This window comes from Tursiops truncatus, chromosome 8 (assembly GCF_011762595.2).
Source record: "Tursiops truncatus isolate mTurTru1 chromosome 8, mTurTru1.mat.Y, whole genome shotgun sequence".
NCBI lineage: Eukaryota > Metazoa > Chordata > Mammalia > Artiodactyla > Delphinidae > Tursiops > Tursiops truncatus.
This window is the reverse complement of record NC_047041.1, coordinates 8,642,134-8,669,134: the sequence shown is the minus strand read 5'-3', so window position 1 is coordinate 8,669,134 and position 27,001 is coordinate 8,642,134. Positions and strand designations below refer to the sequence as shown.

At 52.5% G+C, this 27,001-nt stretch overlaps 1 protein-coding gene across 3 annotated transcripts in view; it reads left to right on the top strand.

Annotated features, from left to right (window-relative positions):
- Positions 1 to 26,754, top strand: part of PKNOX2 (PBX/knotted 1 homeobox 2) — a 254,297-nt gene extending 227,543 nt beyond the window's left edge. For 2 of the 3 annotated variants that reach the window (XM_073808010.1, XM_033861842.2), the window contains 6 exons: positions 6,678 to 6,807; positions 7,248 to 7,345; positions 8,160 to 8,279; positions 22,294 to 22,370; positions 23,365 to 23,543; positions 24,581 to 26,754. In XM_073808010.1, coding sequence (XP_073664111.1) covers positions 6,678 to 6,807; positions 7,248 to 7,345; positions 8,160 to 8,279; positions 22,294 to 22,370; positions 23,365 to 23,543; positions 24,581 to 24,807 — 831 coding nt within the window. In that variant the 3' untranslated portion in view covers positions 24,808 to 26,754. The remainder of the gene's footprint in view (positions 1 to 6,677; positions 6,808 to 7,247; positions 7,346 to 8,159; positions 8,280 to 22,293; positions 22,371 to 23,364; positions 23,544 to 24,580) is intronic. The other variant, XM_073808011.1, reaches the window with a different exon arrangement.
- Positions 26,755 to 27,001: the final 247 nt, after the last annotated feature.

Sequence of the window (27,001 nt, the reverse complement as noted above, 5' to 3'; positions counted from 1 at the left end):
CCAAGCGTCCTGGGCCCTGGGTGGGGAGGCATGACCCTACCTAGCTGTAGATCAGGGATTCAGAGACCAGCGAGTAAGAAACCAATGGCTGGGAAGCAAGAATTTGGATTTGCTAATAGATTGAAAGTAGGGAAGGGAGAGGCCACAGAGTCAGCATGGTTCTGAGATTCCGGGCTCAGCCGACCAGACGTAACTCTGCAGCTGTGCTACTCTCCAGAAAAATAGGAAGGGAACTCATCAGTACATCCTCACCTGGGGAAGGGGAAACTTACCTATTGACCCACAGAGTTTGCATTTTCAACATTAGCTGGAGGCCAAGGGCGTGGGAAGCCAGCACCTCAGCCCAGCCCCTGGAAGTTCTGCCGCATGGCTGAGCTGGGGGTGGTGACCCACCCTGCAAGGTCACTGCTGAGATGAAAAGGGGACACCCCCAGACCCAAGTGACAGGAAGCTGAGTTCCGGGAGTTCCACTGCCTTTCTCCTTTATGGGCGTTAAGGCTGTCCCTTCTGGGTTCCTAGCCACCCCCGGCCTCTGCTCAGGGGCCAGGACCCCAAGGGGGCGGCCCTGCCAGGCTCAGAAACCTGAGCGGCTCCCTCTTTCTGAGGGAATGTTCCTTAAGAGCAGCAGCAGCTGCTGTTCCCTTGAGATGAAAGCTCCCCACTGGAGTGGAACAGGAATGGGATTAGGTGGCTTGCGTACATGTGATTGGCTTCCCCGGGTTTGGGAACCCAGCTTTTCCCAGCCTGAGACAGCACGCTGGCTCTGCCAGCACTGGAGGGACGCGGCCAAGAACACGGTGTCTGGGGACAGTGGCAATGTCCCTGCCCCCCAAAGGCACACACTCACCCCGCTCCAGGCTGAAGCCCACTCAGGCCACCCATCTACTGAGCATCTATCCTGCACCCAGCGCTGTGCTAGGCAGTTTGGGGGAATTCAAAGAAAGACCCCTCTTTCCCTGAAAAACCCTGCAACCAAGCAGGGGGAGGTGACACGCGCATGAGAGAGAACCCTTGTGCTGCCTGCCCAGCATATCAGGCTGACAGGGAGCATTAAGGGAGTCAAGAGGATGGGCCGAGGGCTTGCCCGGGTGGGTCAAGACAAGCTCTCCAGCAGGCCAGCTCCCCACCCCCAGTCTAGGCAAGTTAGCAACAAACCCGTCCTCCTGGGAGGCTTGGGAGGCTTTAGGGAGGATGGTCTGGGCTGGTGGATCAGCAGAGACCCCTAGTGGCCTGGGGGGGGATGGCAGACAGCCGGGGCCCCCACTCCCGCTGCCCCCCCACTCCCTCCACCCACTCACAATACATCCCAGGGAATGACGTTGGTTTTTCTAAAATCCCCAACCGGAAGGGCCTTCGCAAGGTCATCCAGTTCACTCCCCTGTTTCACAGGCATCCTAGTACAATAAAAATTACAGCTATTTCAAAATAACTTAAAGGAAAACTTTTCTAATCAGTCCTTTCCTTCACTCCTTCATTTCTTCTTACCATCGTGGTTTCTTCCAGGAGTTTCTTCCTTGAGTGGAAATTAAGTCTTCCCACGCAGCATAAGCCCTTTCGCTATTAACAGTGAAGAAAGATGGCTCGAGGAGCTGACACAGCTCCTCCTGGGCTGACATCAGACCATCGGGTCAGAGTTCACAGTCAATGCCAGTTCATTTGTTCCCCGCCGTCTCCACCCTCCGCTTCCAAAAGTAATTGCAGAGCCTTTCACTTTTTCTTAGTAATGGCTTCCTTTTGAACAAGTCATCTTTTTTTGTTCCAAAAATGAAATGTGGAGTAAAACTCACCCAGTGACCGCTGTGGTTCAGAAAGAATGACTGATGGCCCCAGGACGCGAGGGCCTGGAAGCTGGCCCACGGGTGGCGTCCAGGAGTGCAAGCTCTCAGCCATCCTAAAGCTGCTCCCCTACCTCGCTGTGCCCCTCCCGAGAGGCTCTTGGCCTCTCTGTGTCTCTGGGAAACAGCACACAAGGAGCAACAGTGGGATGAGGTCTGTGGAGGCCAGCTCGTTGACTTCCACCTGACTTCTTGGTCACCTGGTCCATGCCCTAAAAGACGTCATTGCTGGGGAACTCTAAGTTTTCAGCCTTTTGGCCCATTTCCTACTAGAAAGTAAGAGACTGATGCTCCCCAGCCCGATGGAACGGCTCCACCAGAAGAGCCAGGAAAGTGCCCATGATTCCCAGCCTTCCGGCAGCTTCCAGAGGCTTGCGGACACCACTGTCATGCTCCTGATCACGGCAAAGAATTCCTGGACTGGATAAGCAGCTTTCAGCCCCTGGTTCCTGGACAACTCAAGCAGGGATGTGAGTCTCCGGATGTTGAAATGTCACTGAAACTACCAGATGTGCTTCTAGCCTCTTCATGAGGCCAAGGAGCCTGGCAGGAAACAGCTCTGTGTCTAGGCAGATGGGTCTAGGCAGAGCACCATCTACCTGGTTTGGAGTCTGTTGAGACCCAGGAGGAAGCTGTCGAGAAGATAATAACACTGTGTGCTTAGCCAACATCTTCTCCCCAGGGGGCTCCCACTGCCGCTGTCGTAGATCCTTCCTCAGAAAAGACCGGTGCACGGTCTCCAGAGACGCAGCCCCATTGTCTCTGTAGAGACAAGGTTCTAGCCGGCTGGAAACTAAGGCGTGACCAGAAATAGTTGCAAAGTCAAGTCTCGGAGCTCATCTGGGACAGAGACCACAGCTTTGACTTCTGGGGCTTGGGCTTGGCCTTGGCCCAGGAACACCCAAGGCAGGGAGGCAGGAACGAAGGGGCATGTGTCAAGGCGTGACCACCACTGCTAGGCGTGCAGCCCCGGATGAACCTCTGCTGTTGCTAAGTAAGGAACCCACGAGGCCCTATGTGTCTAGGACAGGTTTTAAACCCTGGTTGTGTCATTCCCTAGTGGCGCGACTTTAGCCAAAGGAAGTGGGAAATGATTTATTGGGTGCCTAAATGTGCCGGACACTGTGCTTACCTTGGAGCCTGGCTGTCTCACTCCAAAGTTCATCTCTCCATGGGAGCATCGGTGCTACACTTGGAGCCAGAAGACCTGGGTTCGAGGCAGAGCCATGTGACTCAAGAAGGTCACTTCCATTCTCTGGACCTCAATTCCTCTTCAGGCAAATAGAAGAATCTCTCCTCTGCTGACCCCATAGGTAGTGGTGAGATTAAAATGAAATAGCACAGTGAAAGAATGCTCTCTGATATTCAGTGTGTATGATAAATAGGTAGTTTTCAGACCCATCTGATCTTTGGGACCATGTGAGGGAGGTTTTTAAAAAACACAGATTGCTGATGGTCTAATTCAATGGTCCTAAGAATCTGTGTCTTAAAAAAACACCCCAGTGGGGACTTCCCTGGTGGTCCAGTGGTAAAGAATCCGCTTTACAATGCAGGGGACACGGGTTCGATCCCTGGGCAGGGAACTAAGATCCCACGTGCCTCTGGGCAACTAAGCCCATACGCCAGAAGTATTGAGCTCGCGCGCCTCACATAGAGAGCCCACGTGCCACAAACTACAGAGCCCAGACGCCCTGGAGCCCGCACTGCACAACTAGAGAGAAGCCACCACAGCGAAGAGCTCGCGCTGCAACGAAAGATCCCGCATGCATCAACTAAGACCCGATGTAGCCAATAATAAATAAAAACAAAACAAAAAAAACACCCCAGTTCTCAGGCAGGTTTGTGAAACAGCTCATATTTTCAAATGTAAGAGATGAATATCATTTCCCCAGACCCTGGGATGCCAAGTTTTCGCTTCCTCTCTTTGTCCCAGCTAAGGTGGGGCCAGCCCAGGCCCTGCCCACGGTCTCTACCCATGAAGTTCTCCGTCCCATTCCTTTACTAATGTAACTTGGCCTCTTAGCACCTCCCAGCAAAGACCCAGAGTAGGAGGAGAGGGTAGGAAAGAGAAGGGTCTGAGCCAATGCGTAAATTGCCTTTAGTTACCTAAACTGGGGAAGCTGGCATGGAGGCTAGCCAAGCCACAAGTCTGAGAGCCAGCCAGAGTTTGAATACGCCGGTGATGGCTCACCCTTTGGCCTCTGCTAGTAAAAATGTGTTGGTTGAATCCCAAGGCATACATCTTATATTTATTTTACTGGCTTTGCCTGTGTTTTTCTAACCTTGCTGGATATTTTTTCCGTGGGGCAGGGGGTGGGGTTGGAGGAGAAAGTCTGGGACAACTTTTTACGTTTGAAATTCCCAAATATCCTTATTCGATGACGAGCACTGTGGCATGGGTGGTTCCAAACCAGAGATTGTTGAAAAGTCACTGCCATTAGTTTTAGGGTGAGTGGCATGGAGTGGATACCCCGCCCCCCATTAAATTTACCTTCCACGTTTGCCTCAGCCTCACGTCATCTCAGTATTGCTTTACACCCTGGGAGAATGGTTGGCTGGGAGTTTGGGACGAGGGGAGCTCAAGCTTGGAGCAGACTCACAGCTGAAGAGTCAGGCTTTGAGGATTCCTGGGTGTTAGCAACGAGCCAGAGACTGAGGCAGGAGGTGCTAATTCCCAATCCACCTTCATTCCGTGGGTGCCCACGCTGTCTCCGTACTTCCAGGTTTGGGCTGTTTTTAATCTGCTCACTTGCCTTCAACAGCTATTGAACCGCTGTGATTCCGGGAGAACCTTTCAGCCCAGTTCTTGGCACAGGGTGTGGGTCCAGTGTTTGTGGAGGACGGAGGACTGTGTTCTAGCCCTGTTGCTGCTACCCAGCTGGGGGACCGTGGGCAAGTCGCTTGGATGTCTAAGCCTCAGTTCCTTATTTGTACCTCAGGGAGCTGAAATACTCAGATTGTAAGGGCCCTTCCAGTCTCTAGGCTTCTGCAGGTCAGACTCGGCATTACCCCGGAGCTGTACAAATGAGAAGGCCAAGAATTCTGCTCAAAGAATAAACCTCGCTGGTGGGGAGGCCCTCGCCGATCCCAGAAAGGAAAAGTTGAGGCAGGAGCCGCTCCCTCCCTTCCCCAAGGTCACAGTCGCAGAGGTGAGCCGAGTATGGGAGCGAGGCCTCCTCCCAGGAGCCAGATGGGAGGCCCCGGCGTGGAGGAGGGGAAGCCAGGCTCCCGCCCCGCTGTTGCGTATTTATAGCCCTGAGCCGGACAGTACAGGAGGGTAGAAAAGGCAGCTCGGAGGAGATGCCAAGGGGGGTTAAGCAGCTGAATCGAATGAGACGTGTAAGTCAGGACCGACTGCCTCTCTCTGTGAGAGGCTTGGCCGGCTTCCCGGGTGCCAGGGTCTGGGAGGTGATGCGCCCTAGCTGTCCCCCGGCCTTTGATGCTTCTCCTTTGTCTGTCGCTCCCTGTGTGCCGTCGCTGGCTCCAGGTTTCCTCCAAGCACACGCTTCTCTTCACTCCACACTCTAGACCTTCCTGCAGCCGAAGGCCCAAGCTCCTCTGGTCCTAAAACCAAAGCTAGGAAGCCAGGGGCCTCCTTTTCCCCCTATTTCCTTGGCCGTTTTCCTGCCTAATTCCTTCCAGCTGGCCTTTTGGGCAGGTTACCCGGTTCAAGCCCTGTTTTTACACGTGGGCCTGTGGTCGGGGGCACCGGAGGCTAGGCGCTAAGCGACCCTGGTGGGTCTCCTGGCTCCGGGCACTACACCTCATTCGCGCCTGCCTTGCTGTCTCCAGATGAAGCCTGGAGACCCCGACCTCTCACACCCAATTCCTTCCTCACAAACCCTCCCGAGCAGAGCAGAGCGCCCGGCCGCCAAGCAGGGAGGCCTTGCTGCCCTTCTTGGAGACCCACGGCCGAGCTTCCTTCCTGTCCCTCTACATCAAGTCTAAGCGATCCTAGCCCAGCTCTTACGTGGCAATGATGAGGGTACCAGGGGGAAAAATGGTTTTCTTAGCTGCTTTGCATTGTCTGGGGGAAACGGGCAGGCAGTGACAGTGTGGGGCGGAGGGGACCTCCGTGGTGGGCTCTGTGTTGGGGGCCTGAGGGAGAGGAAGCAGCCCATGGAATGTGCCCGAGGCTGGCAGAGGGGAGGCTCACGCGAGATTCCTGGAAGACAGGTTATGAAGGGGCCAGGCGGCTATATTTTTTTATTATTTAGCAAATATTTTAGTAGCCGTGATGTGTCAGGCCCTAAACTACGTGCTAAGGATACAAAGAGAATATGTCAGAGGCCCCTTTGTGTGGATCTTGGTGTAATAAGTGCTGCGATACAGGTACGGGGAAGCGAGGCCCTGCGGTGGGGGTGGGGCATCTGGAGACAACTGAGTGCGAAGGATGTGCAGGTGAAGCCCTGGGCTGGGGTTGGAATCACCTGGGGAGCTTTCAACACCCGCCCCTCCACCCCCATCCCCGCGCCGAAAGCCCTGGCCACACCCCTGACCAATTAAATTAGAATCGCCGGGGATGGAACCTAGGTACGGATACCGGAACTTGCAAAGTGAAGCCAAGGTGCGGACCACTGGTTTCTGGGATAATTTATGTCTCAGGTTTGCAGGGGAATGGAATGGCTAAATGCATGACTATTGTTGGTTGGTTTTTTTTCAGATTGAGCCTTCTTCACACTTTCTAGGGAGCCATGAGAATTGCTTTCTGGATTTGGGTCTGAGAGGAGCAGGAAAAGGGAGGAGGCAAGGCAGGAAGGGGGAGGGGAGAGGAGAAATTTGGGGCTGTGGCATCTAAGCTCTTAGTGGCATTGTCACAAACCACGCCTCCCTTACTGCCAGGACCTCCTGCAGAATTCCCCCAGTTCCATGTCCGGAGTCTCCAATAACCCCCAGGGGATTGTGGTCCCAGCCTCAGCGCTCCAGCAGGGCAACATCGCCATGACAACTGTCAACTCACAAGTGGTGTCAGGTGTGTGCAGCGGATTGTGGGGAACACCCCTGGGAGGAGGCCGGGTGGCCCTGAGGGAATTCCAGGGTTGGGGGGCAGGGCACTGAACAAAACGTCCTAGGAAATGGGAGAGGTGCCCCCTGCCGAGGGAGGGGCTTCCAGCTGCGTTTCTTGACTAAAGTGTTCTGTAAGCTTATAGATGGTTAGCAAGACCTGATGATGGTGGTTTGGAACAAATTTGGGTCAAAGTCTCATAAGCCCGTCAGAGACCCTTCCGCCAAACACACAGAGAGACTCTATTCTCTGGACCCCATCCCCGTCCCACCCCTCCTCCACAGGGGCTGAATGCCTCCAGAGTAGAGGGTGTTTACACGTGAGTGCCAAGGGCATTGGGAACCCTGCTTGCCCTCACTCCTACCCACCCCTATGGCAGGGGACTCCAAAAGTGGTTGTCTCCTCAGGTGGAGCCTTATACCAGCCGGTTACCATGGTAACCTCCCAGGGTCAGGTGGTCACCCAAGCAATCCCCCAGGGAGCCATCCAGATCCAGAACACACAGGTGAGTGTGTGTGTGCAGTGTAGGTGTGTGCGTATGTGCATGGGTCTGGGGGAGGGCAACCGTGACGCTTTACTGCCTGCTAAGCACTTTACACCGGTAACTCCTTACATCCTCATTAGTCCTCTAAGGAGTATCATTACCCCCGCTTGACAGAAAAGAAGGTGGGTGTTGGAAAGGTTTTATCAACTGGGATTTTGCTGCCTCTCGGGGTTACATCGAGGGATCCTGCACTTCCTATTCCTGGTCTACACTCCGAGCCACTCTGTAGCTCAGTGGGGTAGAGCGTACACAAGGGAGCCAGGGTGGGAGTGAGAAGATCTGAAGTCAGAGGCCCGAGATCTGACATTAACTCTGCCATCTCGGATGAGTCACCTAACCTCTCTGAGCCTCTGAGTTTTTATCCATAGATGAGGGATTGACACCAGCTGCACACTAGCCCCACCAGCCTACGGAGCTGATGTGAGGGCTGACCATGGTAATGGATAGGAAAGCACTGTGCAGACTTTAATGTACCCCAGGAATGCTAATAACTATTGGATGGTTTACGGCCAATCTCTCTCTCCTGTGCCCTTTGCATGACCCTGTTTCCTCTGTCTCCTCTCTCATCCCCTTCTCCTCCCTCTTCGCCGTCTTCCCTTCTCCCATCCTCTGAGAGGCTGGCGCTGGGTGACAGGAAAGGTAACCTCCCCCGGGCCCTCAGAATGAGTTGGGAAAGGGGACTGGCAGCGAGAGGCTGCTGTCTCTATGGCAACAGGTCCCTAGCCGCTGGCCCGCCAGGCTGCTGATGCTGATTTTTTTTCCACGTGCCCTGAAGGTTAACCTTGACCTCACCTCCCTCCTGGAAAATGAGGATAAGAAGTCCAAGAACAAACGAGGAGTCTTGCCCAAGCATGCCACCAATATAATGCGTTCTTGGCTCTTCCAGCATCTCATGGTGAGTGTGTGTGTGTGTGTTGGGGTGTGGAGTTGCAGCGTGGGGTATGAATAAGCCCTGGGGCACCAGACCATCATCCCTAGATCTGCAGAGGGTGTGGCCTCAAAGAGAGGCCCTCTGATAGGGATACCATCTTCCAGAGGCCAGGGCAGAGGGAGGCTTAAATGGGACCTACAGCTGGGAGTTCCAGTGCTTGCGGCTGCTGCCTCAAAAAAGTGTGACATCGATGAGGGAATGGGGACAGACACATTCTGGAGACAACGCAGTACTGGGCTAGTGGACAGGGTGGTTTCAGGGACAGGGTGAGATTCTGTGGGAGCCGGGGCTGTGCTTACTGGTTCAGAACCTCCTCCCGCGGTCAGCCATGCTCACCCCTGACCTCTCCTGTGGAAGAAAATGCTGATTCTCCATCAGGACTCTTCTGCTTCCCGAGTCCTCAGTACGGAGGGAAGCAGAGGGTGTGCGTCCATTTCCCTCTGATCAGGGCAGCCAGAGGAGGCACAGACTGGGGAGCCGTGGCTGAGCCCACCCCCCGGAGGAGCCGCCCAGGCAGAAATCCTGGCCTCACGTAACCAGCCGAGCTCAGAAACGCAGAGCAGTTGCTTTCATAGCCTCTTTCGTAAAATGACGACACAGCCTCAGATTTAAGTATAATGTTTATAAAGCACCTGCCCTGTGCCCCTACCATGACGGTAGTTGTGTTTGTGTGCAGTGTAAGTGGCAGCAGACAGGTCTTGACTATCAGAAGTGACTTTAACGCTATTATCACTAGCAACCTCCTAGTATCATTCAAGGACTGGAGCAATAAAGAAAGCCAGTGACTCTGGGCTGAGTGTGTGTGTGTGTGTGTGTGTGTGTGTGTGTGTGTGTGTGTGTCTGGGGTGGGGAGGTAGATTCTTCGAGCACAGACGGGCTCCCAGTGGACTGCAAGCTCTTGGCCTGGCATGAGTACTAGACACACAGACAGAAGACAGATACCAAGCTTGGGGCTGTAGATATATTGGTCGGAAAAGTGTGGGGAAGAATCAGGAGTTAGGGGGACTCTTTCTTCAGAGACAAGGAGACAAAGCCAGCGGATCGTGGGAACTAATTAATCAGTCAGTCATCAGCCCTTTATTTGAAAGTGCCTCCAAGAGCCAGGGCGCCCAGGCCCAGGTGGTCCTAGGATCTGGGGATCTTAGGATCTCCTGCCCCCCAGCAGATGGCCAGAACTGCTCTGAGGTGCGGGATGTGGCCTGAGCTCTGCGCCCCCCACCCTCCCCGCCGGCCCTGGGGAATGATGACTCGGGGCCGCCCCAGCGTTTGCTGAGGAAGCACATCTTGAAGGCACAACCTTGGGAGCAAACAATAACCAAATTTGGAGAGAAAGCGCTGGAAGGCTGAGGGTTAAAGCCAGGAAAGGAGGTTGGCGAGACTCCCAGAGCCTAGTGATGAAGCCAGGTGCAGCCTCGGCCTGTTGTTCTGACTCAGTATCTGGAGCTCGCGGTGGGGATGCCCAGGTCTTCTGCCTGTTCTCTCTTCCATGTTGTTAGAGAGCCAGAGGGCTCAGATGGACTTGGTGGCCCTGAGAGCCCAGTGTCTGTGCGAAGCTCCCAGCCCCAGCGCCGGGAAGAGGGCCTCTGTAGGGGAGGTTCTGTCTCTGTGCACTGAGCTGTAACACCCAAGTTGGGGGCACCCAGGCTACCTCCCCGGCCCCAGCCATGGACCTAGAGGAGGCCACGTGTTACGTTGTGTTGCTGTGTAACTGTAGGGCTGTGGGTTTGGTGGAAAGCTTGTGGGCTTTTGAGGCAACCAAACCCAGCTTCACATCTAGGCTTTCCCTCTTCCTCTGTGATCTGGCCACACTCACCTCTTGTGGCGATCATGACGGAGCAGTGAAATGAGTGCAAAGACCCTAGCACACTGGGGCTTCTTAAATGTTCGTTCCCTCGCTTCTCTTCCTTTCCTTACCCCCATCCTGTGCATGTTTGAAGACTGATGTGAACACACCTACAGCCTTACTTCTGAGGGGAGAAAAGGCAAGTATAGGAGGGAGAGGAGCCTGACGTCCAGGCCAGTGCCCCCCGCTGACTCCTGTCACTTCCGGTGCCTCCCGTACCCAATGGCAACTCACCCCTGAGTTAAGTCTTCAGCCTGAGACAGAGGGTCACACTGTCCATCCCTCCTCTGACCTTGGACTCAGTTCATGTCCTGCCTCTCGCCCTGCCCTTCGCCCCCCCGCCCCGCTGAGCCTCCTCAAAGGCTCAGGATCTTTCCCTTCCACTCTACGACCACCTCCACCCGGACGTGGGAAGGCAGAGGAAGGTGGAGGCAGGGAAGAGAGGGTGTAGCAGCTGAGCACAAAGCAGAGGGGAAAGAAGGACCCAGGTTAGAGCTGTAGGAGGGACCTGGAACGATGGCAGGGACTTGCTGAACCGTGTGAGTGAGCCCGTCACCCGCCCCAGGCCCTCTGCAGCGCAGAGTGCACTCAGTGTGGATACTGTCGATAAAGCACTTGACATTGGCAAGTCCTCCCCCACTTAATGCCTTCCCCACAGAGACCATGGAGAGAGGACAAGAGAGTGACCCGTGGGCCTTTAAAGTCAGAACTCAGAACTTCTGGAAGAGGGGGAGGAAGAAGATGGGGAGAAGTCCAGGCTCTAGGGACTTAGCATGACGCAGTTGTCCCCTGCAGGCCAAGGCTGGCTCCCCAGATACAGGTGGGCACACAGTTCCCCTAAACCCCAGCTCAGGAAAAATCCTGTGAAGGCTCTTGGTAACAGGGCGCAGTGGAAGGAAGACAGGCTTTCAAGCCAGACAGGCAGGAGTAGGAATTGCCCACTAGCTGGGCAATCACTTTATTTCTTTGAAAAAGGAGATAATACCCATTTTCCATGGTTGAGAAAACTAAATGAGATAACTTATGTAAAGAGCCATGCCTGATACACAATCACACTCAAGAAATGTGAACTTTCTAGAACAGCAGACCAAGAGCAAGTTTTTGAGGCCAAGGCCCAATATCTGTGAAAGTTATTTAGAGGTGGATGGCTGATCTGTTGTTCTGATCTGTAGTACCTCCTGATTCTCCCATCATTTGACCCTAAGAATACATTGACTAATACTGTTACCTACCTGTTCTGTGTGTATATGTGTGTGTCGAATCTACATGTTGTATATCTCTGACTCAGCTGTAAATTGTTTAAGAATAGAGATCATACATGATACCTCTTCTCTGGGCCCCAAAGCATTGCTTCCCAAAATGGGTACCTTTACAGGATGTAATAGGTGTTGCTCCCAAGAAAGGGTACCCTGATGGAACAGATTTGGGAAAATCTGGTTATACGAAGTTTAGCTTATTTCTTTACCCTTAGTATACTAGGGGGGCATCGTGAATTTGCAAGAGGGGGCATGGCTTGAAGCTTTTCCCAAATATTTGATCACTCTGAGTCACTCTTGTTTTCATTGTTGCTCTGAGAACAAGTCTGAGACTGTAGTTCTTGGAGAACCCCACTCTGTGGCAACATTGTATTAGGCATATAGTAGCTGTTCAGTCTTAGAAAAGGTATGAAAAAGGGCAGATCTCAATATCAGTGATGTTCTCATATCCAGTGCAGGGGAGACAACTAATTTGTTGATTGTTTAATTGGAAAAGTTGATTGAAGAAAGAAACAACCATTAAAAAGATACATTTTATTTTTTTAATTTATTTTATTGAAGTAGAGTTGATTTACGATGTTGTGTTAACTTCTGCTGTACAGCAAAGTGACTCAGTTATATATATATATATATATGTTTACATTCTTTTTCATATTCTTTTCCATTATGGTTTATCACAGGATATTGAATATAGGTCCCTGTGCTGTACAGTACGATCTCGTTGTTTATCCATCCTATATATACTAGTTTACATCTGCTAACCTGAAACTCCCAATCCTTCCTTCCCACACCCCCATCCCCCTTGGCAACCACAAGTCTGTTCTCTGCATCTGTGAGTCTGTTTCTGTTTCATAGATATATTCATTTGCGTCATATTTGAGATTCCACATACAAGTGATATCGTATGGTATTTGTCTTTCTCTTTCTGACTTACTTCACTTAGTATGATAATTTCTAGTCCGTCCATGTTGCTGCAGATGGCGTTATTTCAGCTGTTTTTATGGCGGAGTGGTATTCCATTGTGTGTGTGTGTGTGTGTGTATACCACATTTTCTTTATCCATTTATCTGCTGATGGACGTTTAGGTTGTGTCCGTGTCTTGGCTATTGTGAATAGTGCTGCTATGAACATAGGGGTACCTGTAAGATACATTTTATTTTGATTTAAAAGACATACATAATATATTTGTTTGCTAATGTTTTGATATAAGGACAAGGTCATTTTCTGATTAAAGTTTGTCATTTTACTTGCACAAACTTCTCCTATAAGATCTATAAATTTCATCTTTATTTAAAATGGAATAAGAACTTTGGCTTTGGGGAAGTAATCTGTCTGCAGGATATTTCTAGATTTTTATTGTGTATCCCAGTCTCTTATACTTGTCTCACCTGGTCTCACTTTTAAGCAAATTTGAGTCTGGAGTCTTTCCAAAGCACTCCGCTTAGTTTTCTTAGCAACAACTCTTGCTTTTTGCACTCATATTTTATTGGTTTACAGAATAAAGTTACATAATTACAGTAACACGTATAACTGGCATAAACTAGTCAACACAAACACTGCTGACTTTCTGACAAGCACATAAATTGGCTAATGAACATTCTACAGAGTAATCTATTCATCTCAAGCCGTCAGGATACTGCAGACAGCAGTTCTAATGGTTGACAGCAGAAAGGGAGAGCGTGGTATAATCTGTAGACTTGTTTAATAGAGATCGGTTGTTAGAACTTCTATTGTAGATGCTGGTTTTCCTGTTTTCTTCTTTCCCTCAGGCAGAAGTTAGTATTCTTTGATTCCTTTTGCCCTGTGTCCGAGGCTTCTTGTCATTTCCACTGTTCTGGGGCACTAGCAGCTATAGAAATGTATTCAGATGACAGCATGCTCCTGAGATGGAGGCTAAACCCCGGAGCCTTTTTGCTGTTAGGCTGCGGTGAGACTGGAATGGTTTCATCCATCAGTTCCTTGCTTCTGGGTCCCTGAAGAATCCAGTGAGATTTTCTTGCTACTGCATTTTGGCTGAAAGCAGCTAAACTCCTGCTGGAAGCAGTCATTCCGTTACAAATCCAGATAGAGTGAGAAACCCTGGCAGAGGGTCCTCTCCGTGGAGGAGAGAGGGAGGGGCGCAGCCCAGCCCCCGCTTCTGCCCTCATCCCCTCTTGTCCAGATCCCAGCCTCCCCATGTCCTGCCTGGGTGATTCTGCCTATTTCCGTCAAAAATGTGCCTGTTCTCTGTGCTGCTGTTACCCAAGCACAGGAGCAAGTTTACAGAGTATTTTCTGAGGGTGGGGGGAGCCTAGAGAAGAAACCAAGCCCCAGCGGCCCTGCCACCATCAGAGGAGCCCCTCCTCCCTTAGCTACTTCTGTGCGCCGGGGTGTGGGCCAAGCATTTTCCTGCATCATCTCGTTTCACCCGCCCAGCCGGCGGGTGAAATGATCCTCATTTTACCAATAACAAAACTAGGCTCCATGAAGGTAACGCATTCCCCAAGGTCCCGCAGGATTTGAACCCAGGTCAGCGTGGCTTGAGCCTCTAACGTCTCACCCACTAGGCTGTTACTGCCTCTGCATTGACGCAAGAAACCACAGCATCTCTCAGCTCCCATGCAAAGTCTAGGTAAAGCAAAGGGGGACCCCGACCCTCAGCGGAGGCCCAGAGCCCCATCCTGGGACAGCTGCAGGATTTTGATAGCCGGGCCCTAGTTTTAGATACAGTGAGGCTGTCTTACTGTCTCATCCCTCCTCTTCCTTCCGTATCCATCACATCCACAAGCCCGGCACGCATCCAGCCAGGGTCACAGTTGCGCTCTGCTTGCAGCCGTCTCACCCCTGCCCCACAGAGCTGAGGACCTTGCTCCAGGGCCCTCGTATAAACTCGGCTATAGTCACAAAAGCTGAGTGCACAGAAACACCAGGGGCCTTCTCTGTTTGATTCTTTCGGTATTGAAATATAACTCACATGCCATAAAATTCACTCTTTTTAACTGTACAATTCAGAGGTTTCAAGTATATTTACAAAGCTCTGCGATCATTACCACTATCTCATTCCAGACTATTTCATCACCCTGGAAAGAAACCCTGTACCCATTAGCCGTCCCTCCCCTGCCTCTAGAAGCCAGCGATCTACTTTCTGTCTAGATGGGTTTGCCTGTTTTGGGTAATTCACGTGAAGGAAATCGTACGATATGGAGTCTTTTGTGACTGACTTCTTCCATTTAGCGTGATGTGTTCAGGGTTCATCCGTATTGTACCCTATAGCAGTGCTTCCTTCCTGTGTATGACTGAACAGTGTCCCATTGTGTAGATAGACCACATTTTGTTTATCCGTTCATCAGTTTATGGACATTTGGGTGGTTTCAACTTTTGGGCCTTGAGTGATACTGCTACACACATGCGTGTACACCCCACGATTCTGAGCCCGTCCTTATCTGTGAGATTCCTTGTCAGATTGCCAGCTATCCTCACCCACAGGGCTAGAGCCTCACATGCTGGGCTCATCCCTGCTGGGAGAAACAGGGTTGCCGCACGCCCGGGTACAGTGTGTGCCCTGCACAAGGGCTCCCAGCCGGGGAAGGCTTGTGGAGGTGAGATCCGGTTGGTTGCCTCTGCGCCTTGGTGTTGCTTTCAGTCACTCAGCAAACGTTCTTGCCCCCTTCCCTGTGCCTAGCATTGTATTAAGCTCTGAAGGAAGCATGCATCCATCCCTGTCAGAGGCCCATGTACAGGCTTCATCGACAGCTGACTTAGAACAGTGGTGGCTCTTACAACAGCGACAGTCTATGGAAAGGGCATGGTACTCGGAGGCAGGATCTAGATTTGAGTCTCACTGCCCCCTCTTCGTAGCCAGCAGACCTGCGGTGAATTGCTTAACCTCATGAAGCCTCAGTTTCCTCTGCTGTAAAATGGGAATCACGATACCCAGCTAGAATAAGATGATGGATGTGAAGGTACTTTGTCCTGATACTGACACAGCTGCTGCTACAAATACCCCCCGTCTCCCTCCAGGAATCCCCACCATCTGCCCTGCCTTGGAAAACGCTGAGAGAAAGCTTGACACTTCTAGGGAATCTGTGGAGGAAAGTAGGAAACATTGAAAAGCAAGAAAATGGCCTAGGGAGACTGAACCATTCTTGTTCCAGAATATTTTGTCTACTACTTTTTCCTTTAACTTCATCACCTTATCTGAAATCTCACTCATCAGAGACCCACTTAAAATGAGCCAATCCTTGTCAAAATACCTACAGCGAGGCCCTGAGGCCATCACTCCTTCACAGCTGAGGTATGAATTCATCCAAAAGCTTGGTCTTCTACACCCACTCAGCTAAGATCACTTTCATGGGAAGAGTGCCAGTGCCTATTATTGGTAGAAGATGAGATTAGAACATTTTTAAACACAGCATTCTGAGGAGGTAAGCCAGACTGGGGTGCCAGAGGAAAGGTTCCTAGCAATTGTTTTCAACCTCTTCTAGGTCCTTGACCCTTCTGAGAATCTGATGAAAGCTTTATCTCCATCATCATGAACATAGTTGCAGGGCATTTGACCGTGAAGCCCTAGAGGCCAGAGGCCTCCAGTTCAGGAAGCTGACTGTAGGATAACATGAAGACCCGGGGATTAGTGAGAGGGGTGCTGGGAAGAGTCAGCAAGGCACCAAAAAGGGAGAAGCTGACAAAGTCTGTGCTCTCCAGTCTCAGCGTTTACCCAGGTCTAGTTCTGTTCCCTGAAAGTAGGGGAAGATCTCTTGTTCGTTCTTCCTGAATCCGGGGGGGCTTCTCTCCACCAGAACACAGATCTTTAACTGAACTGTCCACTAAAACCTAAGCTTCAGGTAGGAGACATGATTTCGGCACTCAAAGGGCTGATCAATGAATCGGGGGAATAAATCATACACGTACTACGAGCGGTCAACCCGTGATGTAATCCAGTGCTGTTACACAAACACACACGCAAGGGGCTGGGGAAGAGATGACTCGATAGAGGTGGGGGGCTTGCCCATCTTGCTGGTCAGACACATCCAGCATAGTGTGTCCGGGACTGAGCATCAGATATCAAAAGGTCCTTTGACGAGTTGTGTCCAGAGAACGGCAGCTAGGATGGGGAAATGTCTGTTCAAATGATTCCGACAGGAAACGTGTCACACGATGAATGGTTAAAGGCTGGGGATGTTTGGTCTGTAGAAAAGATTAGTTCCTTTAGGGCAGCCTGGTACAGTAGAAGGAACAAGGCTTTGGAGGCAGACAGACCCGAGATTGAGCCCTGCTCCATTTCTTACTGACTATATGACCTTGAGCGGGTCAATTAACTTCTCTGATGTCAATTTCCTCTTCATAAAATGGAGATAATAATACCTACCTATGGTGAATATCAACAATACAGTTAAAAAGCACAGTAGCTGACAGAGGTGGAATGGCTGTGGTTAAAGACACAGGGGGTGTGGGTCCCAGCTCTGCCATGTACCCCCCATATAACCTGGGGCCAGCGTTTAATGCCTCTGGGCTCAGTTTTCTCATGTGCAGAAGGTACCCCCTCCCCATCCCCCTTCCCCCACAAATATGCTTGAAACCATCAGTTGTGGGAATAGCACCGTTAATACGTAGGCAGCCTGATACAAGCTAGAATTCCCCCACCCTCTCCTACCCATCTTCACACCCACAAACACACACAAAGGGAATGGTGACAAGTACCAGTTACCCCCTAGGGTCCTATGATCATTCAACGAAGACATACCGAACGCTCGGCATGGGCCAGGCGTTTTCCTCGGCACCAGTGAGGTGGGGATGAAAAGACAGGTGTGGACCCTTTTCTCAAACATTGCAGCCTGTCTGGTTGGGGTGAAAAACAACAGATCATCCTTGTAGTGTGTGGAATCCTGGGTAGGGTGAGGGCTCAGAGCTCATGGAGGGGGACCTAAGGGGTTGGGAGCAGGTTAAGAAGGACCAATCTTGCTGCCATGAGAAGGATGGATTGAAGAAGCCAGAGGGAGGGAGAGTGGTTTTGTAATTGCAGGAGGGTGAAGAACAAGAAGGCAGTAGATTTTTACAATGAGAAACTATACGGCAATGAACATGCATGTGATTGTTACATAGAGCAGCCATAAGTGGATCTCACACCATACTGTGGAGTGAAATACTACATGCTACATGATTCCATTTATACAGAGTCCCAGACCAGGCAAAACTAAACCATAATGGTTAGGGATGTAACATAGATAGTAAAACTATAAGGAAAAGCAAAAAAAGTGATTACCATAAACATCAGGTTATCTTTGGGGAGGATATCTTTGGAGGTATGTGATTGGGAGGGGGCAGAAAAGGGGCTGCTGGGGTGCTGGTAGAAGTCTAGTTTTTGACCTGGCAGGTGGTCACATGGGTGTTTGTGATACTACACCAAGCTATGCATTTCAGTTCTTTGTGCTTTTCTGTGTGTGCACAACTGTAAGTGGGGAGGGGAGTTGAAAAGAGAGAGAAATGGAAGAGTGGGACATATAAGCAAGGGCAGCTACAGCAGGAAAGGGAGGGTCCTTGGGTGACTTGTGTGCCCCTCTCCACCCCAAACTGCTGTAGCATCTCTGAAGTCAGGGTGTGCCCGCGTCTTCGATGTGATGAAATGTGGTTGTTTCAGGGCCCCTCACCATCCTGGCTGCCTCCCTCCGGCTGGTCTCTGGCCCTTCTAGAGCAGCGGCCACGCTGTGAAGCTGTGGCCGCAGCAGATCACGTGCCCACAGTTGGTCAGGAGCGAGAAGGGGAGGAGGGTGTGGTTGACCCCAGTGCAGGAAAGTGGGAAAGCCAGCTCCAGGCGGCCCCTGCTCCAGCGGCAGCTCCGCCTCACACCTGCAGGCCGCTGCTTCCCACGCGCTGTGTCCCTCCGGGACGTGGCCGGCCTCCTGCGGGTCTTCCTGGGCTAGGAGGTGGGTGCACCATCTTGGGTGGGCTTTGAGTGAAAGGCGTGGCCAGGGGCCCATGGGCCAGCCTGGCTGTGCTGCTTTCAGACCCGGGACCCTAGGGGGAACCCATAGTTCAGACTGAGAGATGCCTTCAGCTCCATTTTAGCCCAGAAGAGACTTGAGTTCCAGGGCCAAAAGGGAGGTGTCAGGGACAGAGTTTGGTCAGACGTCAGAGGAGCTTCCCGATGCCAACTGTGGTGTCGTGAAACGCCTACTCAGTATAAATCCTGCAGTTCCCTTCCCCAGAGACTAAATATTCAGCGATACCGTGTCTGGGAGGCTTCACCATGTGGTGCAGAGTGAGTCAGTGCAGCGCACATGCTTTGCCTGCATCATTCATTCAATCACCCCCGAAGTCCAGGGAGTAGCCACCATCCTCATATTTCTATTTTAAGCCCAGGAAACTGAGGATGGCATACGTCAAACAATGAATCGCCAGGAGGGCCACACGGCTGGTTAAGTGGTGGGTGCAGGACACAACCTCTGCAAAGGCCATGCTCTTATTAACCACCAGGCAGCACTGCCCAGCCCCCTGAGGCTCCCCGCTGGCCCTGAAAAGGAGCTGGAATTTTCTGGTCCATTCTCTGTCCCTCCTAGAGGGCTGCTGCCTGTGCCCTTCCCTCCCGACTCCAGAGGAGCCCCTCCAAACTGTGATCAGAGAGCAGCTGCCGCAGCCTGATGGCTCAGCACCGTCTCGCTGGATACCTCTCCCCGTCCCTGGCCTCGAGCCCTTCCGATCGCGCTAAAAGTAGCACTGACCAAATCGAGGGCTGTCCAGGGGCCAGGACTATTTTGACTCTGTCCTCAGGAATCATCTGGTGTGAGGCGTAGACGAGCTGGACTGCTCCCATGAGCACCCAGACGTGGTGCCAGGAACGTTCTGGCGACACACCTGTCCCCAAGGCCGTGCCCGATGCAGCCACTCACCCCATGGCCTCCACCGCATGCCTCACGGGACACTGGTCCCAGGAGCGATGGGTGGTGGGACTTGCCCCCCAGGAGGATAAGGGCTTTGTATCCCTACCATAAGAGAACAACCAGCCAGTTTCAGGGTCCCTGCCTCTCCTCCCTCTCCAGTAATTGGGAACACATTAATCTGTGGATTGATGACACCCACTCAGAGTGGCGGCCCGCACGCGAAGCCTCCTTGGAGACAGCAGCAAATATTATCTGGGTGGCGCTGAAGCATTTCCTTCTCTGGAGGTTTCTAATGATGGACGAGATTTGCATCTGACTGACTTGACTCTAAGTCCCAGTGCAAAGCCCCTGTCTGGAAGGCCCAGGTCCTCCTTTACTGGGATGGCTTGGCCATTCTTCAAAATCCAGTTGAAGTCCCTCCTCCCTAGGGAAGGCTCCCCTGACTTCTCTTACCACCCGACAGGTACTTACACACTACGTTTTCTTCTTTTTTTTTTTTTTTTGCCTCCAGAATCTGAGCTCTTTACTAAAACAGTTTACAGACTGCAGTGCTGAAGACACACTACCTTTTAATAGAGGCTTTTTCCTTTGCCTGTAGCCTTGCCCTCTAAGCTGCGAGCTCTATGGCCAGGTATCGTTCACTTGCGGCCACCTCCGAGGTAGCAGCTTCCCAGCATTTGTGGTTGATGAACCGGCGCAGTCGGCAAGGCTCAGGGAACAAGTCAGCCATCTCCTTCTTGTGCTGGTTCACTCATCTGTTTCATACACAACACTGAATATCCACTCTGCCTGTTACTGGTCTGGACACTGGAGATGCAATGTCTAATAAGACTGGGTCCCTGCCTGAGAGCAACTCCCAGGATAGGGGGGAGATATCTATCACCGTATAGCGGGCTAAAGGCAATTATTCAAGTGCAGCAGGCAGTGACTAACTTTGCCCCGGGGAGCTGGGGGGAAAGGCCTCTCAGAGGACTTGACCTGTGAAAGGTCTTTGCAGAAGCTCAGAAACGTACGCAGTGGAAAAGTGGGAGAAAGCTTTCCAGCAGAGGGAACAGCATGTGCAAAAGCATGGAGGTATGAAGGGCCTAGTGGGGCCCGGGAAGGCCGAAAGGTTACTATATTTTTGCTGTGTTCTCAGACCGGTTGCCTTGGATGACGGGGAGGCTGCTCGGCTCCCATCAGGGCCGCTGAGCTTGGAGCTCCACGGGGCAGGGGAGGAGGGCTCGGCCACCACCCCCCCGAGGGTGTCAGATGCACGGAGCCCCTGGGAGGCTACGGTCTCCTCCCCAACTCCCTGGGCTCCTTCCCAGTTAGATGAAATTGGCTCCTATGACACCGACGTGCTTTCCTTCTTGTTAGAATCTTAATATTATATGGATCACGAGTCCCGGCTGCCCTGGTGTTGTGATCAGGGTCAGAAGTGTGAATTAAAACAACACACGACCCTGATTGCTTCAGTCGAGGGACATTGAGGACACCGAAGAGGTTCCTTTCCTTTGTCACTGATAATGAGAGTTCTGTGGAGGTTGTTGATCTCTAGCTCATCCCTTAGAGAGCTTTAAGCACCTTGCCAACATTGTCCAACAGTAGTACGAAGAGCGATCTCTTATTGAGCACTTTACAAGTATAATTTCTTTTAATCATTAGATGACTTTATCATGTGGGGTTAAGTGATGTGCCTGAGATCTCACAGCTCTTCATGATAGAGCCAGAATCTGAGCCCTGGTCTTCAGGACTTTGGAAAGCCCAAGCACCACTATCTCAATAAGGGGATGATTCTGACCTGAGGACAGCTTGGCCCTCTACCCTGAGAGCTCCCGAACCTCCCCTAGCTGCCAGGGCAAGGCTCTGACCCGTTCAGACGCTCATCACACCTATATTGCAAGCCTGCTGGGTGCCAGGTGTTATGCAGAAGCCTGGGAAAGACACACAGACACATAGACCCAGACATCATGGGGCTCACCACCCAGTGGGATCCAGAAGGTCCCCTAACCCTCTGCCACCCCAAACTTTCCCAGTCTTTAATGTGACCTATTCAGCCTCCCCAGCGCTTTGGCCAACACCCACTTCTCCTAAGCTTCTCCGGTGCTTGTTATCCAAACCCCAGCACCCACCGCCTTGTTTCTTTTGCTCAGCAGCCATTTGTACTTCAGGTCCATGTGGCGGGTGCTGGGGATACATTAATAAGAGCTGGTCTCTGCCCTCATGAAACATGATCCGAGAGAGAGACAAACGTGTAATCAGTGCAGGACTGAAGGCCCTGCCCCACGTCCTCACTCACCCCCACAAAGACACTGACTTCGTCTCACAAAGTGGCAGCATGAAGTGATGGGGGCAGCCCGGACCAACGTCAGAACTGAGTTCTGACGGGGAGTTCTGAACTGAGTTCTAGGGGACAGTGGAGATAGTCCTTCAGTTTCTTCACCTAACCTGCCTCTTACCAAGTTTTACCGATATGCTTTATGAAGTGAAATTAAGTGCATGAAAGCATTTCATAGGCTACAAAGTATTACACAAGTCGTAGTTATCATTATATTTATCTTCCGTCTCCTAGGATGCCTGCATGAATCTGCACACGTAGTAGATATTCAGTAAATGTCAGTTAGTTTAAATTAAATGGATTCGTTCACCCGTTTACCACCTTCTGAGAGTCCTGTGGGCTCTTGAGGCCATTGTCAATCCTAATATTGATAATGCCTGACCTGCCTGTTTGGGGGTGGACCAAGTGAGAATGCGACACTGCTTTGGAAGCGATCAGTATTGAACTGTACCAACCCTTGGGAAACCACTTGGTCCTCCACCATGGGGGGCTGGGCTCAGGGCAGGTAGCCCTCCTCAGGCACAGAGCAGCCTCCCTCCAAGCCCTTGGCCATTCTTTCTGGGGAACATTACACTTTCCCCTTTTTGGGCTTCCAAACCCCTGGGGCTACCTGGCCTGCGATGCTGCCTGTGTTGTGGGCACGGTCTCTAGGGGGACCAGGCCACCACGGGCCCACCCCTCACTAGCCCTTCACCTCTCATTTCAGCACCCCTACCCCACGGAGGATGAGAAGAGGCAGATCGCAGCCCAGACAAACCTCACCCTCCTGCAAGTGAATAACTGGTGAGTTAGTATCGCCTGCCCAGAGGCTCTCAGAGCCAGGGGCCACTTGATGGGCAGGGGAATGCATAGCAGGGGAAAGAGGCTAGAGTGCCCAGCCTGGCCTCAGTCTCAACCTGGCGACCATGCCAGCCATCGCATGTGGGCTGGAAGCAGATATCCGGAATCAACACCTATAGCTTCATCTGCAGCTTCTCAGCGCCCTCTCCTGGGAAACTGTGTCAGGAACATCACTGGGAGCTTTTTGCCTTCTTGCAGAAAACCCAGCCCCACCTGCACTACGGACACACAGGGGTGCCTGCATCCCACGACCCGAGGCCACCGGTGGTCATCTGGTCTACTCACCACCCGTGTAAAAAGAGCTCAGGCTGAAACGCTCTGCAGGGCTGGGAGCAGGAAGAATAGGGAGGAGCTGGCAGTCCTCACCCCACAGGGCTCCCGTGCCCCCTCCTCTGTGGCCACCTGGGGTGTCATAGAAAGCCTCAGAGGGCAAGTTCTGGCTGGATGGGAGCAGACCCTTGGCCCTCTGGAGAGAGGTCAGGTCAGAGGTTAGTGCCTTTGACTGGGGGGCTCTTCCTTCCTCTGTTCAGTCCTGACCGGTCTGGAGCAGAGATTCCTGACCCTTCTCACGCATTCGTCCCACGCTGGTTCGTGGTCCCCAAGCCCCCTGGTGACGTCACGAGCTCCTCGGTGCCCAGGGCTCATCACAGCTATGCTTCCACACCCTAGACCAGACCCGGGTCTGTTCCGTACAAGGACCAGCTTCTCAGAGTCTGGAAGCAGCTTAGCGCTCTCTGCACACACATGCACACGTGTGCATACACGTGCACACAGACACGCACACGTGTGCATACACGTGCACACAGACACGCACACGTGTGCATGCACACGTGTGCATACACACGTGCACACACTCACACACAGACACACGTACCTGCGCACACATGCTCCCGCCCCCCGGTGGTGACTAACCCGTCTCCATCTTACCCCTGGGCAGGTTCATCAACGCCCGGAGGCGCATCTTGCAGCCCATGCTTGATGCCAGCAACCCCGACCCCGCCCCCAAAGCCAAGAAAATCAAGTCGCAGCACCGGCCCACCCAAAGATTCTGGCCCAACTCCATTGCTGCAGGGGTGCTGCAGCAGCAGGGTGGTGCCCCGGGGACAAACCCCGATGGTAAGAGCTGGGGCTGAGGGTACTGCAGATGGGGGCGGGGAGCTGGTCGGGAGGGGCTCCTGGAGCTCCTATGGGCGCAGCTGTGCACAGAGTCAGGGGCTGATAGTCTACACGCTTGAGTGGCCGTGTCAGCTCTGTCACAATGGGTATCCCTACCTGATCCCCATCAAACGATGTATGTCAGCCTGAAAGAAGAGGATTTTTTTTTTTTTTTTTTGCGTATACTTTAACAAGCCAAAAGCAATCTCACAGAGACGAGTGGGAGTCAGCTGGTGGTCATCTGAGTCAGTGGCTCCTCAGCAGAGTTCCCCCTCCTCAGTCCCACACCCACCTGAAGTTCCTCAGCACCAGTGTCCGCACAGTTCCCCAAGAGCCAGGGCCATCTATAAATACCGAAGCAGGCAGCTGGCTTGCGAACGGAGGCCAGCAAGAGCATTGTTTTCCCAGCTTCTCCATCACACCCTTCGTATACACGTTTCTAATTGCCGGTCGCCTGGTGCACAATGAATAATTCAATGAGCCACGAGCCAGACAACGTTTTATAGCTTAGCATGTGAAGCTAGCTCTGTGTGGGAAGTGGAGTGGAGGTGTACACGTGTGCAGGCGTACCTTCATGTCTACGTGCATTTATATGACTGGGTACCAGTTCTGTGTGGTGGGCAATAGTCTTATGGGGTAGAGTAGAAATCAACAGATTTTGAGCTTGACCAAGCAGGGAGAGAATCCCAGCTATATCATGCCTGACTGTGTCATTCTGAGCTAATGACTCAACTGTCTGAGACTGTTCCCTCCTCTTGAGGATGGGGGTGATGACACCTACTTACAGAATTCTTCGAAAGGCAACAGTGTTTGACATACTTACACAGAAGATGCTCAGGAAGTGGTACCCAGGAGCGCTGCTGCTTGGGATGGGGCAGGGAGCGGCTGACAGGGGAACGGACGGGAGACTTCGCGCCAGGGGACTGTCTAGCGTAGGAGCTCACCACTGAAGCCCCTGGCTTTCCTGGGCCTGACCCTTGCCTTCTTCCCCCACATAGGTTCCATCAACCTGGACAACCTGCAGTCCCTGTCCTCAGACAATGCCACCATGGCCATGCAGCAGGCTATGATGGCCGCACACGACGACTCACTGGATGGGACAGAAGAAGAGGATGAGGATGAGATGGAAGAGGAAGAGGAAGAGGAGCTGGAGGACGAGGCCGACGAGCTGCAGACAACGAATGTCAGCGACCTGGGCTTGGAGCACAGTGACTCCCTGGAGTAGCCGGGCAGCCCAGGTGGCACTGATCACCGAGCAGGAGTGTCGTCAGGAGGGCTTCAGGCTCGGGGGGGAGGAGACACGGGCAGGCAGCCCCGAGGAAGTTGGACCCTGGCTTCCCAAAATCAGTAGCTGGAGGAAATGCAGAGGAAACACCTGTTCCTTCCCAACCACCAAGCTTCCACCAGTACCCTGGCCCCACTTCCCTAGAGCTGCAGAGGACTCCGTTTGGCGGGGCCAGTCGAGCAGCCTGGACAGAAAGGCGGGAGTGAGATCTGGACTCACTGAATCCCTGAGGACAGATGGCACCCACGCCCCCAAACCCCCGCCACCGAAGGACTTGAGTTGTGTACAAGCCCTGCGCCGTGAGGTGGATCAGTGCTGTTCACAGAGTGAGCGTTTGCCAGGGAACAGAGTTAGGAGGAAAGGGAGAGACAAAGGGGGTCTGCGTTCCACCTCCAGAGGGCTGTTAGCTCCTCTGAGAGACGTTCAAGGGCAGGAGGGAGCCTCAACGTATAATCCATGGCTGGAGGAGGGGAACGGCCTGAGGCGTCGCATCCGGCAGACCAGGGTGGGACCTGGACTCCTGGAGCTCCTCTCAGCCCTCCATGGCCCTGTCTCTGGGTACAGGCAGCCGTGGACTTGGGAGAGAGGGATGGGAGCCACCGGAGCTGCCTTCTCTCTCTCCTGGAAATCAGCGGTAAGCTGGTGGGCTCATTTATAGGAGGTAAAGTGGAGTCCCTTCACCTGGGTTGGCTCCAGGACCCAAGGAGATGGCAGAACCTGGGCTAGGAGCCAGATCAAGGTGACTTTGGGGACCACAGCGATCCCCAGCGGTCACAGAACTCAGCTCCTGTAACAGCAGGACAGCGGTGTCTTATCCCAGATGTTCCAGCCCTCAGATGGAGCTCCCCAGACGTTCCACCCCCCTCCAGGGGCCATCAGAGAGGGTGGAGCCAGGTTAGCTTGGAATCTGTCCACCCTTCCTGTCCCTCACTGCTGTCCCCCTGCTCCCAGGCCGGCTCCACCAGCCTTCATCCTCTCGTCTTCACTCTGTCCTTCAGAGGAGGCAGAAGAAACAGTGGAAAGAAGCATCCAGCCCAGTGGGAAGCCAGGGGTTGGAGAAGGTGCTACGTCCCTCTTCTCATCAATATCCAAAGTGTGGAGGAGGTGCCCCACCCCCCGCCTCACTGTTCTACACGCCATCACTTACACAGCACTGGAGGAACTGGGGCTCCACCAGGAGGAGGAGTCTTCCCACCATCTGCCCCACACACACCCTCCCACCCCAACATCCAGTCCCCCGGGGTTGGCACCCCTTCCTCCCGTTCCCTCCCACCCCTATGGCTGTGAATGACGGGACTGATCCCACGTGTGTTTTCCATTGAAGTTAATTTAATGGACTTGCAGCTTCATTTGTCAGTCGTGCGTTGGCCATCTCCATCAGTGGCAGGATGTGAGTGGCTGCCTGGCTCAACTCAAGGGCCCCCGCGGGGCCCCCTAAGGAGGAGCAAAAGGATGGTGGCTTTCCTGAGGTCTCCCTGAAATGAATGTATTTCTTCCCCCAAAAGAGCTGATATTTAATGTTTTAATAAGGATTTTTGAGAAACAAATAACCTTATTTATAATCTGGGTGATCCAATCATTTTTTACTCCCTTTTGATGCCATAGGTAGAGGAAAGTCTAGCTTTTTTGGCGTGAGACTTTTGCAACGTGAAGTGGGATAAAATACATTTCCTGTTCTGGTTCACTTTTCTTGTTCACATGCACACTCTTCCACTTATCACTTTGGACAGGCATCCCACCCCAGCACAGGCACACCTGCACACATGTGCCCACACATCCTCCTCCCAGCCCCCTCCACCTGCCTAATTAATGTTATGCAACCTCTTCTGATGTATCCACCAAACCAGTACTGAATGTGGCCGAGTTTTCAGTAAACCTTATTACCTACCATAATTCTGGCACGCGATTCTCTTTTTCTGTGATTAGGGGTTAGGGGGACCCTGGACCAGAGAAAATTTGGAGGCCTCAGCATACTCCTTGTTGACCTGAATACCCATGAAAGGACCAAGGAAGAAGGCTTTCTGGGTGTCCTCAGTTTACCTCTCTGGGGAGGACGACGGCCAAGTTCAGTACACTCAGCGCAGACGTGTCTGCTCCAAGACAAAGAGATGAAGGAGGGCAGACAGGAGGAGGC